Below are 15,046 nucleotides of genomic sequence, written 5' to 3'. Positions count from 1 at the left end.
TGACGTCCTTCAGTTGATTATCATACATGCTTAAACAGTTGCTGTGAAAAACAGTCTCTTAATGAGATTGTACAGGATCCCTCCTCCACTTTGATTGCACAAGGTCAATCTGTGAGGCAGTGATGGGAAAAGTCAACAGCCAGTTTCCTCCCACAGTTTCAGTGTAACTGAGTATCTTACTGTCAGTAACTCCGTAAACACATCTGCTTTATTCTGTTATAACAGCAGCCAAATTTAGGATTTTCTTCTTTTTCTACTGTCGAAAATAAATAGTTGTATCTTCCATTCTTCTAGGACTGCACAATATATCAAATGAAATCAAAATAATGATTTTCTTATTGCAAAAGCTGCCCCTTGTTTAAATATACGCACTGCATGTTTCAGCTCGGTTTCAGCTTTACTCGGTTCCCAGTAAAGTTCTGCTTCACACACAAACTCCATCTGTGCTGTGAGCTTGAGTCACTTATAACATGGGAACATTATAAGAGGCAGCAGCACCACCCTTTAAATATAATATATAACTTAATTTGATTTAATACTTTTATTAGAAAATAATCAACTACGACAAATTTATTGTTTTAAAGTCATACCGAAGGGGTCAAAAAGAGTGAAAATGTGTGCCAAATCATTCAACTCTAAAAGGAAATTAAAAAAATATTCAGAATAAAAGTCATTTCAGATTTTAAAAAAAATGCTATATGTATATTACAATATCAGTTTTTCCCAATTTTGTGCAGCCACACGTTCTTAGCGCAGCTTGCTAAAGGCTGGAATATAGTCCTACACAAATTTTTCCCATATTTTTCCCCTGATTTGACTTCTGGAGGAGTTGATTCTAGTTGCTGAAAGTTGCCACGTAGGGTATGAAGGCAAAGATTCAGACTTAGATGTTTTTAGCTTCAGTTTATGATTCCATCCAGTTGAAAAAAAAAAAAATTCAAACATGTTTGATGTTTTTAGCCGATTCTACATAAACACTTGGAAACATAACACTTTGAAAGTCTGGTAATGTAGTATATGATTCTCCGTCTTTTGGTCAAGGTTTTTCTGTATCTATTCACAAAGTCAGCAAGTGTGTGATGCCTTGTGTATGTTTTGAACTCCTAACTGTAAGTAATACCTCAAATCATGTGGCTTGTTGTGGAGAGGCGTGTTATTATTTTTGAAGCAATCAGACAGAAGGTGGGCGATTTAAAATGGCCTAAAGAAAATCCCTTAAATTGACTTATATTTAGGGAAAAGAAAATGATAGAGACTCTTTTGACTGGAGTCGGTAAGTAATCACCCAGAACACCCTAGAAACTGCAGAGCAATGACTGGAAGTCCCACAGAACACTTCAGCAACGGCCCACAACAGCCTTCCACAGTGGTGCTGACTTAATATCTTCAGGAAAACAAGTTTTATTACGTTACCTTTTTTGGTGAACGTTCTTTTGAAAAGGATTCAGGACAAAACTAAATAAAGACCTAAGTCTCTCTGACTGTCTTTCAGGATATTTGTGATTGGGGATGGTTCAGACGGCTCTCCACCCAGTCCCACATTAGAAGAGAGAAGGAGACCTGGAACCCTGCTCATCTGGCAGGAGAGGGAGAGAGCCCAGCAGCAGAAAGCCCAAGCTAGCACGTGAGTGGCTGATGGGATTTAATCAATGTGAAATTTGACACAATGGGTGATACGGCATCCAAAAAAAACAAAACCCCAATCTGTTAGGCATTAAAAGCGATAGAACTAACAAACCTGTTTGCTAATGCACAGCAAGCAATAAAGCATCTTCAAAAGCACATGATGGCTGAGAAAGTGCATAAACTGGCCTCTTTTATTTCCTTTCTGTTGCTTCGTCATCAAAGGCCTTGTGGTTGTTAAGGAAACCACTGTTACCTGCCGTCGCGTGCCTTCACTTCATTAGTGTCTTGAAGCACAGTTAAAGTCTTGAATGTCTGAAAGCATAGTCAGAAGGAGAACATCAGAGGCGCTCTCCCAGAATGCCTGTACTTGTAAGAACAAAGTCTTGTCTGCTTTTCTTCTGTATTAGGAGGCTACTGACTGATAAGCGTTTGATGTCTTACAGTTTGCAGAAGATGACGGTTAAAACAGGAAGTAACTTGGCGACGACGACAAAGCACGGAGGAACAGGAAGTGTTTCGGGGTAAGAGTTGAGCGAATAGCGTTTATGTGTTCTGTGTTTGCATGCGGGCTTGTGTAACATTTTGTTGGGGCACTTTGAGTCTCTTTAACAAAGAAAATACAAAAATCTGTGTCTGAGACGCTCAAGGTACTAACTGTGGCGGCACAATGAACAGTCAAATCAAACAGACAATACTGTACCTTATTTAACATTAACTTACCTTTGTAAAACAGGCATGATGTGGTTATAGTATTACAATTTCTCTCTGTAGCTATCTAGTAGTTAACATGCTTTTGTAGTTGTTGTGTTTTTACAGTCAGTTGATTGTTGATCTCTGTGTCCCTCTAGTGGTGATTCTGATAGCAACTCTCCACCCAACGGCCTGAAGCAGAGATGTGCAGTGAGTGCTTCACCTTTCCTCTCTACCTCCACCTCATTCTGTTAGAAATGCTCAAGTGTGAGCCTTTAATGCTTCTTTCTTTAACTTCTCTCTCTCTTCCTGTCAGAGTGTAGATCAGGTTTCTCCAACCTCTCAATCGGGGTCTTTACAACGCTCCATCAGTCGCACAGGTACCCTCCATATCAAGATGCTTCAGTTGCTTTTAGCTTTCATCACCACGTTATTCATTTAAGATCTATGGGTTTTTTTTCTTCATCACTCACGCAGAAGTCACTTTCTGTTGGTCACTGCTGCAAATCCACATGACCAACTTTAACCTGTTGTGGATCTGCTTGAGAAAATGTTTTGCATTCTTGCAAAAATGTAGTTTTAATTTATAGGCAGTCCTAGTTAAATCACAAAAATTATTAGAATTCAGATCATTGAATTGAAGTTTTACCAGCTGAAAGCTCTTCAGGGATCCCACTTTTTTAACCAATTAAAAAAGTAGATAAGTAATTTACATGACACTTCTCAGTCATGCGTTTAGCTTATTTGAAAGCTTTTTGTTAAATGAAAAAATTTGTTTTAAAAAAAATTAAGAGAGGGCGTTTGAGAGCCACTGGTCTGCTCTGTGAAAAGACAGTCCTCAACAGTCCCTCAAATTAGTTCGATTTTATTTAATTTTTTTGAAATAAAACCTCGGAAGCACTGTGACCACCAGAGGGCAGTGCGGGTTCATAACTGCTTTGACACCTTTTGACGGGTTTTTATTGTTGTTGGCTGTTTGTTGCAACTTAATATAATTTGTATATAAGTCAAGTCTAGTCTTTTTACCTTTATTTATATACAGAAGTACTTTATACAGTACATATGGTTTCAAAGCAGCTTTACTGTAATAAACAGGAAAATAACAGGAATCAGTGATGCAAACTTCAACAAATACGAAACAAATCCAAACTCTGCTTTAAAGCAACTCTAACAAGATAACAGTGTAATTCTTCTGCTCAAGTCAGTTCAGTAACTGTGTAAGGTTGATCAATTATGAAACGGGTTAAATGAAGCTAAAAAGCATCTCTGCTGAAGACAGTGATAATATATAATAATAACTGAATATTAAGGGTCTTTGTAATCCTTAACTAAGCAAGTAGAGAGGAACTCAAACTCAGTTAACAGAAATAGAGAAAGAAATCCTTGACCAATTCTTCTCTGGCCTAAATCAAATATAATATAGACACAATATATTGATTATGTTTTTGTTTGATCAACATCAGCTGTATTGGTACATACCCAGTCTTAATGAATGTAACTTCAGTATGTAATGAATCATGATTGTATCATGTTCCAGATGCCTCCTCTGCGAAGCCCTGTTCTCCTCCAGGTTCTGCTCCCAAACCCAACAGCTTCTTATTCCGCACATCCTCACGCTGCAACGTCAAGACGGGTACACACACACACACACACACACACACAGAGAGAAGGAAATCTAGGACTATAGGAGCTATTTTCTTGATCTGGTCAGTAATAGATGTTTCTCTTTCTGTCAGGATCAGGAAACAGTTTGGCGGAGTCTGGCCGCAGTGACTCCCGCTCCACACTCAGATCCCCTCGAGAGGAGAGAACAGACGTCCTGCAGCTGCGCAAAGTAAAGACGCATTCATCTCGGCATCTCTAGCTTTTCTGACACTCCTATTTTTTGCTTATTTATTTTATTTCTAATATATTTATATCCAAATATATTTTACAGCCTAAATGTACACTACTGTTCAAAAGTTTGTGGTCATTAAGTTTTTTTACTTTTATGTATCAAGGTGCATAGATTAGATAAAAAAAATAGTGACAGAAAGTTCAGAAAGTATTTATTATTTTAAGTGAAGGCCATTATTTTTTCTGTTCATTAAACAGGCTTGAAAAACATGGATAAGAAGAAAAGTTTCTTGATGACAAATCTGCATATTAGAGTATATATATCAAAAGCTTACAGTTTTTTTTTTTGTTTTTTTTTTTTACTGTTTTTAATATAAAAAAAAAACATTTTCAGTTCACTTTGAGTGTGCCATTATACTTATATATATATATATATATATATATAAATAAATATATATATAGTACAGTATTGTTTAAGGAGTTTAAAATGCATGATTTGCCTGATTCAATACATGATGTGTTCTGATTTGATCTCCGGTGTTTTGAAAAAGTGATATGTATCTTCCAAGAAAATTCCCTCCAGAGATCTGATTGTTAGTTTTACAAGTGTTATTTATTTATTGATTTATTTTGACCTCATTCCTCGTCTCTCTGCTAGACTCTGGAGGCCCGTCTGAAGATCTCTCTGCCTGAGGACCTGGGAGAGGCGTTGTCCAATGGCACAGTTCTCTGCCAGCTGGCCAATCACGTGCGACCTCGTTCTGTGTCAATCATCCACATCCCCTCACCGGCCGTGGTGAGCTAATACTTGGTTCTTATTTTCATTATGGCCAAAACATAATCTAATATCTCGTAAAACAAGCACTATGCCTGGATCTTTGTGTGTAATCCTTATTTATCCCGATTTGAGGAAGGCTGATCCTGGATCAGTTGGATTACTAGCAGGCTGTTCTTGAATTGCTATCTAATGAATATATGTGCAATATTTCTATCTGTTCAGCCAAAGCTGAGTGCTGCCAAGTGCCGCCTCAATGTCGAAAACTTCATTGCTGCATGTCGTAGACTGGGAGTCCCTGAGGTAAACATCAATTTCATCTTTTATTGTTTGCTTCTTTTATTATCCTCCGTATTTTGCTCTTCCTGAGATGTGTTGTCTGAGCTGTTTGTAAATGAGAAAAACCTACTTCTCCCGCTGACATGTGACCGCAACAGTGTTAAAGCTCTTTTATGTTGTCCTTCGATTGCTTCAAGCTCAATTTGCTCCTTTTTGTGCGCTCTCTTGTTTTATTTTTATCGTATTTATATATCTTAAAGGGATAGTCATCTCAAGTAGTTAATGTTGTGCCAAAGTTTCTTCCGTGGAACCCCAGAAGAGATGTTTATCAGAATGTCTGAGCTGCTCTCTTCCATATAATGACAGTACTGTAGATCCAAAAACTCCAAAAAGAACAAAAAAGCACCATAAAGCATCGTATGAGGAGTCCATATGACTCCTGCACTTTATTCTGAGTCATTCTGGAATAGATGAATTATACAACATACTAGTTTTTCAGTGAAAGCCTTGCCTTGGTGATTTTGACAGCTGTAATCACCTTTTATTTTCATTGTATGGAAAAAAAATGCTTGGACATTGTTAGAGTGGAATGATATATATTGAAATTAAATGGATATTGCGGAATGCTCGCGATTTAATAAAATAAACAGATGCGTGTGTGTGTGTGTGTGTGTGTGTGTATGTATATATATATATATATATATATATATATATACACACACACACACACACACACACACACACATATTTGTTTTTTTGTTACTAAGGTTGGTTTGTGTAAACATTATACTGAAGTGTGAATTTTTTAAGGATTTCCCAAAATTGTTATTATTAAAAGGATGGTTTTACAAAAAAAGTCAACAACAAAATTTCCCAAATCATTCTAGAATGATTAATCTATTCCAAATGTTTCCAAATATTGCTATTTATTTAAGTAATTATTCTATGGAAATTATATTGCAGAAAAAATAAAATAAAGTAAGTTATACAAGTTCCGAAAAGAGGTTTTCATAGAATTTTCATATTTTGGGTAAACTATCCCTTTAAGAGATCCGGCTTTAAATTGGTCTTTGTTCAACAGCGTGTCCAAACCTCTTTGTTTGTCTCCTCTGCATTGTTCTTCCTGTCCTTTTGTCTGTCTCTCTCTTTCTCAGATGGAGTTGTGTTTAGCGTCTGATATTCTGTGCAGTAAGCTATCTGCAGTGCACCGCTGTGTGACGGCGCTCCTGGCAAAAGCAGGAGGAGAGGAGGAGGTGAACGAGGACGACGGCGGCACCTCTCCCTCTGTCTCTCCGTCCTCCCCTTTTTCCACCGGCTTCCTGCTCTTCTACTCTCTCCTCATGGCTTTGCTCTATCTGTTCTACTGCCACCTTCTAGCATAGTGCGAGCGAGTGTCAGTGTGTAAATGTAATGGATTTTGTAATGGAAGTCCATCATCTCTGTACTGTGTACACTGTCACACACACCATTGATGCCATCTGACATATATATAAATAAATATATCAGAGCAAATTCCTTACCCATAATGCCTTTGAGCTTACACATTAAAGCTCCCTACAGATATCCTTTTAAGGTTAGTTTTAGGACTTCAGATCTACAAAAGTGAAATATATTGCAAATTATCAGATGTCTTGATCAAATATCCACATTTTTCCACACCACAATGCTCAGAAACAGCAGTATGTGGAATTTATCTGTAAATAAACATGGTTTCCACTCATGAAGGGCTTTTCCACCTGATTGCCTTAGCATCGCTGGTGATACCAGGATAGTTTATACACCTTCTAGTGGTCTTTGCAAAGGATCTTGTTATCGTAAGAGTTTTAAAGCACTGGCACAAATTGTATTTGGTTCTGGTTGAAGTGCCTCAGAAGCTCGCAGGTTCCTTCTGTTCACGCAGCAGTGTGAATGAGTTTGTAGCAGCTGGTAAACAGTCTGTTTAACAGGGGCTAACAGTGTGGCGATGGTACTTCTCAGCTGAGTTTGGTTTAATTCACACGTTGTGGAAATCTGTTAGGGTCAGGGCCGAGTGGACTGTTCACTTTCCTTGTTTTACTGACTGTGACCATCAGAGGGCAGTCCTGTTACTAAACTGTTCCTTCCTTAAACACTTTTTGACGGTACTAATAAGATTCAAAGCTGTGTTAACTTGTTACTTTTTGTTTTGTCGTTTGTTTGTTTCGAATGTTCGTTTTGGTTTTCTTGAGAGCATCTTTAATATAATTCTTATACGCAAGCAGTTGAAGATGAAGTTATTGTTTCAGCTGATTTATGTTCTGCAGAAGCTGCCCGGTCTCACTGAGCACATTACGGAAATATGACTAATTAAATATAACACATTAATGGAGTAATATAATTTAGGTTCAGGTGGGGGAAAAAAAAACTGTGGACATTTATTTATTTTTCAAATTTGCATGGTGCACGATATGGCTATGCAGACATCTCCAAATGACAAATTACACAATTTTTTTAAACTAAAGATGAAATGGCTGTGAGTCTTACTTCTCCACAGCCTTCTTCGTCTGCCGTTCCCTTGTTTCTAAATGCGGCCCTAGAGGTTTTGTAGTCCTGTAATGTGCCATGAGCACCCATCTTCCCCGGTGCTGTATGCTGATGTTGCTTTTGTATTCCGTGCCTACTTAATGTGATTTAGGAGCTTTGCCGACAGTTTACTAACGAGCAGCTTCTCATCTGGAGAGAACGATAAGAGGAGAGAGAGAGAGAGACTGGGAAATAAGGCTAGGGTAAGGGATATGCTATAACTAGTTACCAACGCAACATCCCTCACCCTACGTCTTGAGTTTAAGTTTTATAAAACTGTACATTGTTGTCAATGCTAAAGCTAATCGTTATAGACATTTTCATTTACAATGTCCACTCTGATAATAAACTCAGACTTCACATTTAGCATAGATAGACTTCCTCACAGTTGCTCGAGAGGCTTCAGCCATATGAAAAAATGAAAATAGTGATATGTGTGTTACATGTGGAAGGATTTTACAGAGGATATGACATACGCTAGACTCAGTTTAGAAGGCTTTAGATCTACATGAATGATTCCGTCGTGGAAACTGTTGCAACACATGAAATGTATTTTGTAATATTTATAAAACACTGTGTATTTAAGAAGTTTATATTGATATAAAGATTTGTTTTTGTCTGTAAAGAAATTATTAAAAAACTGAAACACGGATTTTTATGTTTTGTCTGCTGCTTTACATGTGCTAAAGTCAAATGTTGCTGACTGACTGTTGCTCTCGCTCATGATTAATTCTGCTTTAGTTCTCGTCTCTCTGCTGAGGATGAAATCCTCACGTCAGCTCGTCTCTGTAGCTAACGAGTCAACATATTCTGTGCCCTTTACCAAAAGGTAAGTGTTGATCCATTGTGTGGGTAGTGGAAAAAGAGAAGTATACACTATGCTGCACAGTGGGGTCCAAAGTCTAAGACCACACTGAAAATATATTTTTACTCCCACACACCTGTGGACAGTAGAGCGCTGCTGCCATTAAAGCATAAAAAAAGCATTAAAAATATATATATTTTTTTCAATTAAATTTTTTAATGATTACTTGATTTTTTTTTCTCACAATTCTGTTATCATGTGGTTGTTTTTTAAACTTGTGGACCCTAGTGTGCGCTTGTTTATATTGGAAGGTAGGTTTATACACTACCCTTCAAAAGTTTGGGGTTGAAAGAAGTCTCTTGTGGTCACCAAGGCAGCATTTATTTGATCAAAAATACAGTAAAATCTGATATTTTGAAATCGAACTGTTTTCACCAGTCTGCATTCCTCCAGTCTTCAGTGTCACATGACCCTTTAGAAATCATTCAAATCATTCTAATGCTGATTTGCTGTTCAAGAAACATATTTCATGTTCAGTGTTCAAAACAGTCGTACTACTGTACATGTTTTTGTGGAAACAGTGATATGTTTTTTTTTTCATGAATAGAAAGTTCCAAATCAATAATATCTTTAGTATATCATTATTGATGTTGTGACTGTCACTTTTGATCAACTGAATGCGTCTACTAAATAAAAGTATTCATTTCTTTAAGAATGGAATGCATACAGTACATGCACATATAAAATGCAATGTTCTGTAAAATATTTTTTACATATAACTGCATGATACAACTATTCTTTAGATGAAAATATACTACCACCCATCAGCACAAACAACTTTATAAACCCAAGAACAAAGAAAATAAGTGAGCATCTAAGTGTTCAACACTAAGTAAACACTACCAGCTATTCTTAGTCATATAGTGACAATGGAGCTTTAGCTCATTCTTCTTTTCAAACACATTGCTTATTATTTAAAAGCAACCGTTCAGGTTTTGTCTGTAGACACTGACTCTGCAGGAAGTGTTCGAAAGAACTGTAAAGCTGCTTCAAGCATTTTCTGCAATTAATCAGCACTTAAAATAGACGAATGTCATTCCTCTGAGCAAACTGTGTTTTTAAATCATCAAAGACTTTCTTCCTAGCACACTTGGCAGTGTAACGGTGTTAGTGCACTGATTAGGATGCTATCAGACACAGTTACACTGAAATCATGTGAAGCACCTTATCTGCATACAGGCGTACTTTCATCAAGCTATTATTTTGGTCACTTCTGTACTCATTAAACTGTGTCAAAGCAGGCGAGTGAATACTTATGTGCTCATTTATTTTCTGTTTATTATTTTTAATTATTTATTAATTAACTGGCCAGCTCATTTTTCACTTTGACGTTATAAAAGTGCTTTGTGTTCATAGGGGAGAACAGTTGCTATTAACCCTCTATGGTGTCGCTTTTTCTCGTAATTATGGAATGTTTAAAAAAAATGTCTCTACCGTTACAGAAAATCAATTTTAATTTCAGAAGTCTCTTATAATTAAGTATGTGTTTCTTTAATGAATTGATGAACTCTTTGTTTATAATACTGTTATGAGGCAGAGTCATCATGCACTCTTATTCATTGTATTATTTAAGTTTTCTGAGCACATAAATTAAAGAGTTCTACATTGTTATAATTACCAAAAAAAAAAAATTTAAATAATTCCAGTAATAACTTGTGCAGCTAACAATAAGGAAATTCATCACTGACAATTGCCATATGGCTGTATTCATATTTTCTCCGTTTACTGTAAAGCTGTATTAGTAAACATGACAATATATGAGCATAAACACCCATTTTAAAAGAGAAGCAGCCAAAACCCAGATGTTGAAGAAATATTTTAATAGGTCAATAAGAAACGCTCTTGTGCATGTGTTGACCTTCAGTAAAAAACAAATGAGGTGTCTTCAAAACAACATTGTTTGGCTTCTTTAAAGTTTCTAATTCAACAATTCTACTTTTTTTTTTTCTCTGAAAAACAAGACAGTGAATTGTTTCCAAATGGCCACATGACACAATAGAGGGTTAAAATCATAATACGTTCACACTCTAATGCTGCTGCACTTTTATTGTGTTAAAGCAATGAGCTTATTGCAAAATCTGATATATACTGCAAGTGATATACATCTTGAATATGGCAATAAAAGCCTTTTATCAAATACAACTCATACATAATCTATACTTAATGTATGCGGCTAAGGTTGACTGAACTTAATAATTGGAATGCATGATGGATTTTCAAGATGGTGACGTGCTGGCTTGTTATGCTCCACTCACTGTACTTGAAATGGCATCCTCTCTGAAGTGCTATAACTGCATGGCTGCGTCTCTGAGAGACGGTGTCTTAAACGCCACTGCGGTGCCATAGTGTCTGCAATTCAAAGAAATGATTTTGTGATCAAGTGCTGTGCTGCATGCATTCCCTGCCTTTCCTCCCTCACGTGTTTCAGACTGTCACAAGTGCCTCTTATTGCCACTTTGCTTATGTGATCATGTCTGCACCTGGGGAGTATCTTGCATGTTGTGGGTCCTTGAGATGACAGATGGGAGTTGCATGTCTCAACCATCCTTAGGTGCATGGAAATCTTTTCATATTGAGGTCTAGTATCTAGCTTGTTCAAACAGAGTGCACGTCACGCTTTAGAATCTCCTCTTAGAAGCAGATTTCAGGGCCTGCAATACAAGAAGCAATGTTCATAGAGCCTGCCTATGCCAAGATGGTTTATTGCTGATTTTATTATCTTGTTTTTGTGTAAACAAACTTATATTGGTATTCTTTTTTTATCATCAAATCCCACTAGGACACACTGTGTCCGCCACAGCTGATTCTGGAGGAAGAGGGGCTCACTCGCATCGCTCAGACCGTTCAGACGCTTTTGGAGTTGCCCACGTCAGGTTCCCGTCGCTCATCCCGTCAGGACCCCTCAGGAGTTCCTCTTCAATCCACGACTCAAAATCAAGATGCCGCCTCCTAGTGCTCAAGTGATTATTTCCAGCACATTTCAGTTGCACAATGTATTATTATAATTTTTTTTTTACGTTAGAAATGGTGATCAGAAGCCATCATGTAATAATACCAGCTTGACACAATGTTACAATGCATGTACAAAGGAGTTTATGTAAATTGCTAGCACGAGTTCTTTGTGACTGAAACAGAGGGAAATAAAGGACAATAAAGCAAATTTAACTTAAAACTTCTTGTCTGTTGCATATTTCTGCAGAATATATGATTCATGATGCAAGACGTTACCTAAATGAGCCTCGTTACTGAGCTAGTTGGCCGTTCTTGTGTAATCATTTTGTTGGTGCTTCCTCATAATTGAAAATTAATTACGTTTGTAATCTCAGCTTTATTACAATGCAAATTTAATTGGTTTTTCACAGGTAATTACTCTTGCGGAGCGGCTAAGGTGGCAGTAAACCTGTGATAAGCTAACAACAGCTCTTGGGCTCCGATTGTGACATTTTGTGCAGATTTGGAGTGTCGGACAAACAATGTGGCTCGCTATAGCTCTGCCACGGCTCCCTTATTTAGCAAGAGCTGTGTGTCAAATGATCTATTTAATTTGTTGTGAATAAGAAAGTAGTTTATTAAGAGTGTAGCTAAAAAGCTGAAGCAACCTTTTAACCTCTTTGTTTTATTTCAAACCAGTGACTGGAATAAAAATGGGAGAACCGTACACAGTTGGGAATAAAGTGAGTTGATTATCTAGCTCATTATATTAAACAAAGCCTAAAAACCTAAATTGCTTAAATAGTGTGATTCAGCAGCTCGGTCCACAGGACTTCAGTGGGAAGCGGTCTGGATTCTGACGTGACTCTAAAACAATGCATTTCCTGTATTTGAGTCATTATGTTTGGAGTAGCCACCATGTTTCATGACTCACTCGGTCTCTCATCTGTTGCCGGATCACAGTCGGATGTTCTGATGTTGAATGTCTTGGTATAGTTCGTAATCAAATGGTCTTTCAGTTTCTGCACACCAATCAGGCCCTGAAACAGCATCATACCTCTCCATTAGCATTACATCACAGCTGGAATGAGGTTTAGCTTTTAGTACACGGTGTTCTGTATTCCAGGAAGATGCTGTTTGCATCCAACAAAAGCCTAGCATCTGACTAATTTGGCTGCTTCTGACATGTGACAGTGTAGATTTTATTTAGATGTTAAACTTTGTCGTCAACAACAAACGTATAGATTTTCATCAATTTTTAAAGATGCTTTTGTTATTCCAACTCTTCACAATTACTGTACGTGATTAGTTGCATATTATTTGCATATAGCCTGTCAGACTTGCAGCCCGCTAGCCGAGCTGCACTGATCTAAATGAACATTATGCCTATATTAACTATCTCCAAGAGACTGTGAGTAAGAGCATGAATACCAACCTACAGATCCTTGATTTACAGTGCTATTTTTACAGTGGTAATCAAACTGTGCAAAGCAGCTAATTTACTCTGTAGGAGATTAGTTTTTTCTTCACTAAATCTGCACTATGGGGAAGACTACCGGGGCTAGTTGTCACATTTTTTTTTTTTACTTAAGTGAGTTTTCCTCAGGGTAGCGTTTTAGAAGGTCAGTCTCTGTATAGAAATACCTAAAGTCTAGAAGAAGCTATTGAACATTTCTACCACTGTTATTCAGGAAAAAAATGTGGTTCAATGAACACATAAACCGGCTCTTTATTGATATTCTTATTGACTGCATAGAGAAGACAGATTTTTAACTGTGTCGTAGGCCTGTGAATATTGTGCGTTTCAGTAGCTTTCCACACAATTTAAATAGCAAAAACAGACAAGGTAACAAAATAATAATAAAATAATAATAATAGAACATCCAAAACAACGTGTACAGAATTTGACAAGCAATGTGTCCCTTTGTTTCTGCAGTATCTTATAGGAGTTTTCTCCTGTTCTCCATGGATATCTAGAGACGACAACATCTATAATAATATTTACGTTTCACTTGTGAGTGGTATTTCACTTGTTTAGCTTTATCATTAATTTTCATAAAATATTATTTGGTGCCCAATTCAAAAATGGGTGATGAAAAGTGTCTTTTTGATCCATTGTTCTGTATTATGCTAAATTGACTTTCTAATGCTGTTGTATTGGTTTCTTGTATTCGTGGATAATGGCATCTTAATAAATAAAATATAGGTTGCAATGGGATTAAAAGCTGCTTTATGATCAGAGGTAATAAACATTGTTCATTAATAAATATATATGCAGAGAAAACACTTGATTGTTTGTCAGTTTTGTTGAATGTGATTGACATATGCCTAACATTACAGCTTCCAGGTGTCCATTTTCTGAAAGCAGCTTAAAAAGTCCTTATAAAACACTTAGTTAAAAGGTTCTGAAATGCTAGAGATGATTAAATGAACAGACAACTGATACACCATTTTGAACAAGTATGTACTTAAATCCACAAAAAAAAAAAAAAAAAAAACCATTTGCATATGAAAAAGTTGCAAACTAGATCTGCACTGTATCACAGTACTGGCTGAAGTATGGGGTTAAAGACTCGATGCATTTTTTTCTTAGATCACCTTTAATGGAAAAAAATATATATAATTTTGCCTGTTTACACAAATTAGCTGCATTAATTTTCAGTATGCATATAAAAAAAGAGAAATAAGTTCCCACTTTTAAGAATGGTTTTTAGGCTCATTTTACCCTATTTGAACTTTCAGTGCACCAGTGTAAGTCACAGAAGTTAAACATATCCTTACTTCTGTCATGAAAACAGCCGAAGAAGAAAGAGTTCCCCAGCAAAGCACCTCAGAGGGGAAGATGAATCTGAGAAGTGACATAACTGAAATGCTATCCAAAGAATGAAATGTCTGATTCAGAGTTTGGGTGAGAAAACAGCAGCTATTGAGATCAGTTCAGTTCTGCCACTCTTCAGCTTTTGAGCGAGAGATTTTTATTTTTCTAAAACGGCAAACTGTCACTTACGTTCTGCTTTGGCTTTCAAAAGCACACAAATTCACATTTTGGACCAAAGCGATGTAAAATTTTTGGAAATTCCACAATCTACGCCATTGGATATAATGTAGCCTGACAGACTCTATAGTCATCACATGCTATTTTACATTCAGCCCCAAACAGAGCTCTGCTGAGTCCAAAAGCTGAGCTGTACTGTGGTAGACATACCAAATTGATTACAGGCGGCCTGCATCAATTATTAATGTAAGCACTTTCTTCAAAGTGCATCTTTAATGTGGAGTGTAATACTCCTAGACTCACCTGACCAGCATCAGCATCAGCTCAGACCAGACCTGACCGGCTCACTTTCACAAGCATGTTGCCAGATGTGACCTTGATGTTGTTGTAATGGGAAGTTTAGTTTTTGCACACAATCGGCAGAATCAAAGAACAGCAGTCACACGGGATCAATAGTTAAACATAAATTGTTCTCTGATGCCTCAATACTGTTAATGGTTTCCCCCCA

At 37.0% G+C, this 15,046-nt stretch overlaps 1 protein-coding gene across 2 annotated transcripts in view; it reads left to right on the top strand.

The window, feature by feature from the left end:
• The window catches only part of lrch4 (leucine-rich repeats and calponin homology (CH) domain containing 4), a 42,457-nt gene extending 30,673 nt beyond the window's left edge, over window positions 1–11,784 (top strand). The window contains exons 10-18 of one of the 2 annotated variants that reach the window (XM_052560669.1): window positions 1,493–1,624; window positions 2,070–2,147; window positions 2,475–2,526; window positions 2,633–2,696; window positions 3,854–3,949; window positions 4,053–4,150; window positions 4,811–4,948; window positions 5,153–5,230; window positions 11,392–11,784. In XM_052560669.1, coding sequence (XP_052416629.1) covers window positions 1,493–1,624; window positions 2,070–2,147; window positions 2,475–2,526; window positions 2,633–2,696; window positions 3,854–3,949; window positions 4,053–4,150; window positions 4,811–4,948; window positions 5,153–5,230; window positions 11,392–11,565 — 910 coding nt within the window. In that variant the 3' untranslated portion in view covers window positions 11,566–11,784. Of the gene's footprint in view, window positions 1–1,492; window positions 1,625–2,069; window positions 2,148–2,474; window positions 2,527–2,632; window positions 2,697–3,853; window positions 3,950–4,052; window positions 4,151–4,810; window positions 4,949–5,152; window positions 5,231–6,360; window positions 8,400–11,391 lie in introns of those variants that run through there. The other variant, XM_052560668.1, reaches the window with a different exon arrangement.
• The last annotated feature ends 3,262 nt before the right edge of the window (window positions 11,785–15,046 follow it).

This window comes from Carassius gibelio, chromosome B7 (assembly GCF_023724105.1).
Source record: "Carassius gibelio isolate Cgi1373 ecotype wild population from Czech Republic chromosome B7, carGib1.2-hapl.c, whole genome shotgun sequence".
NCBI classification, from domain to species: Eukaryota; Metazoa; Chordata; class Actinopteri; order Cypriniformes; family Cyprinidae; genus Carassius; species Carassius gibelio.
This window is presented reverse-complemented; position numbering and strand designations above follow the sequence as displayed.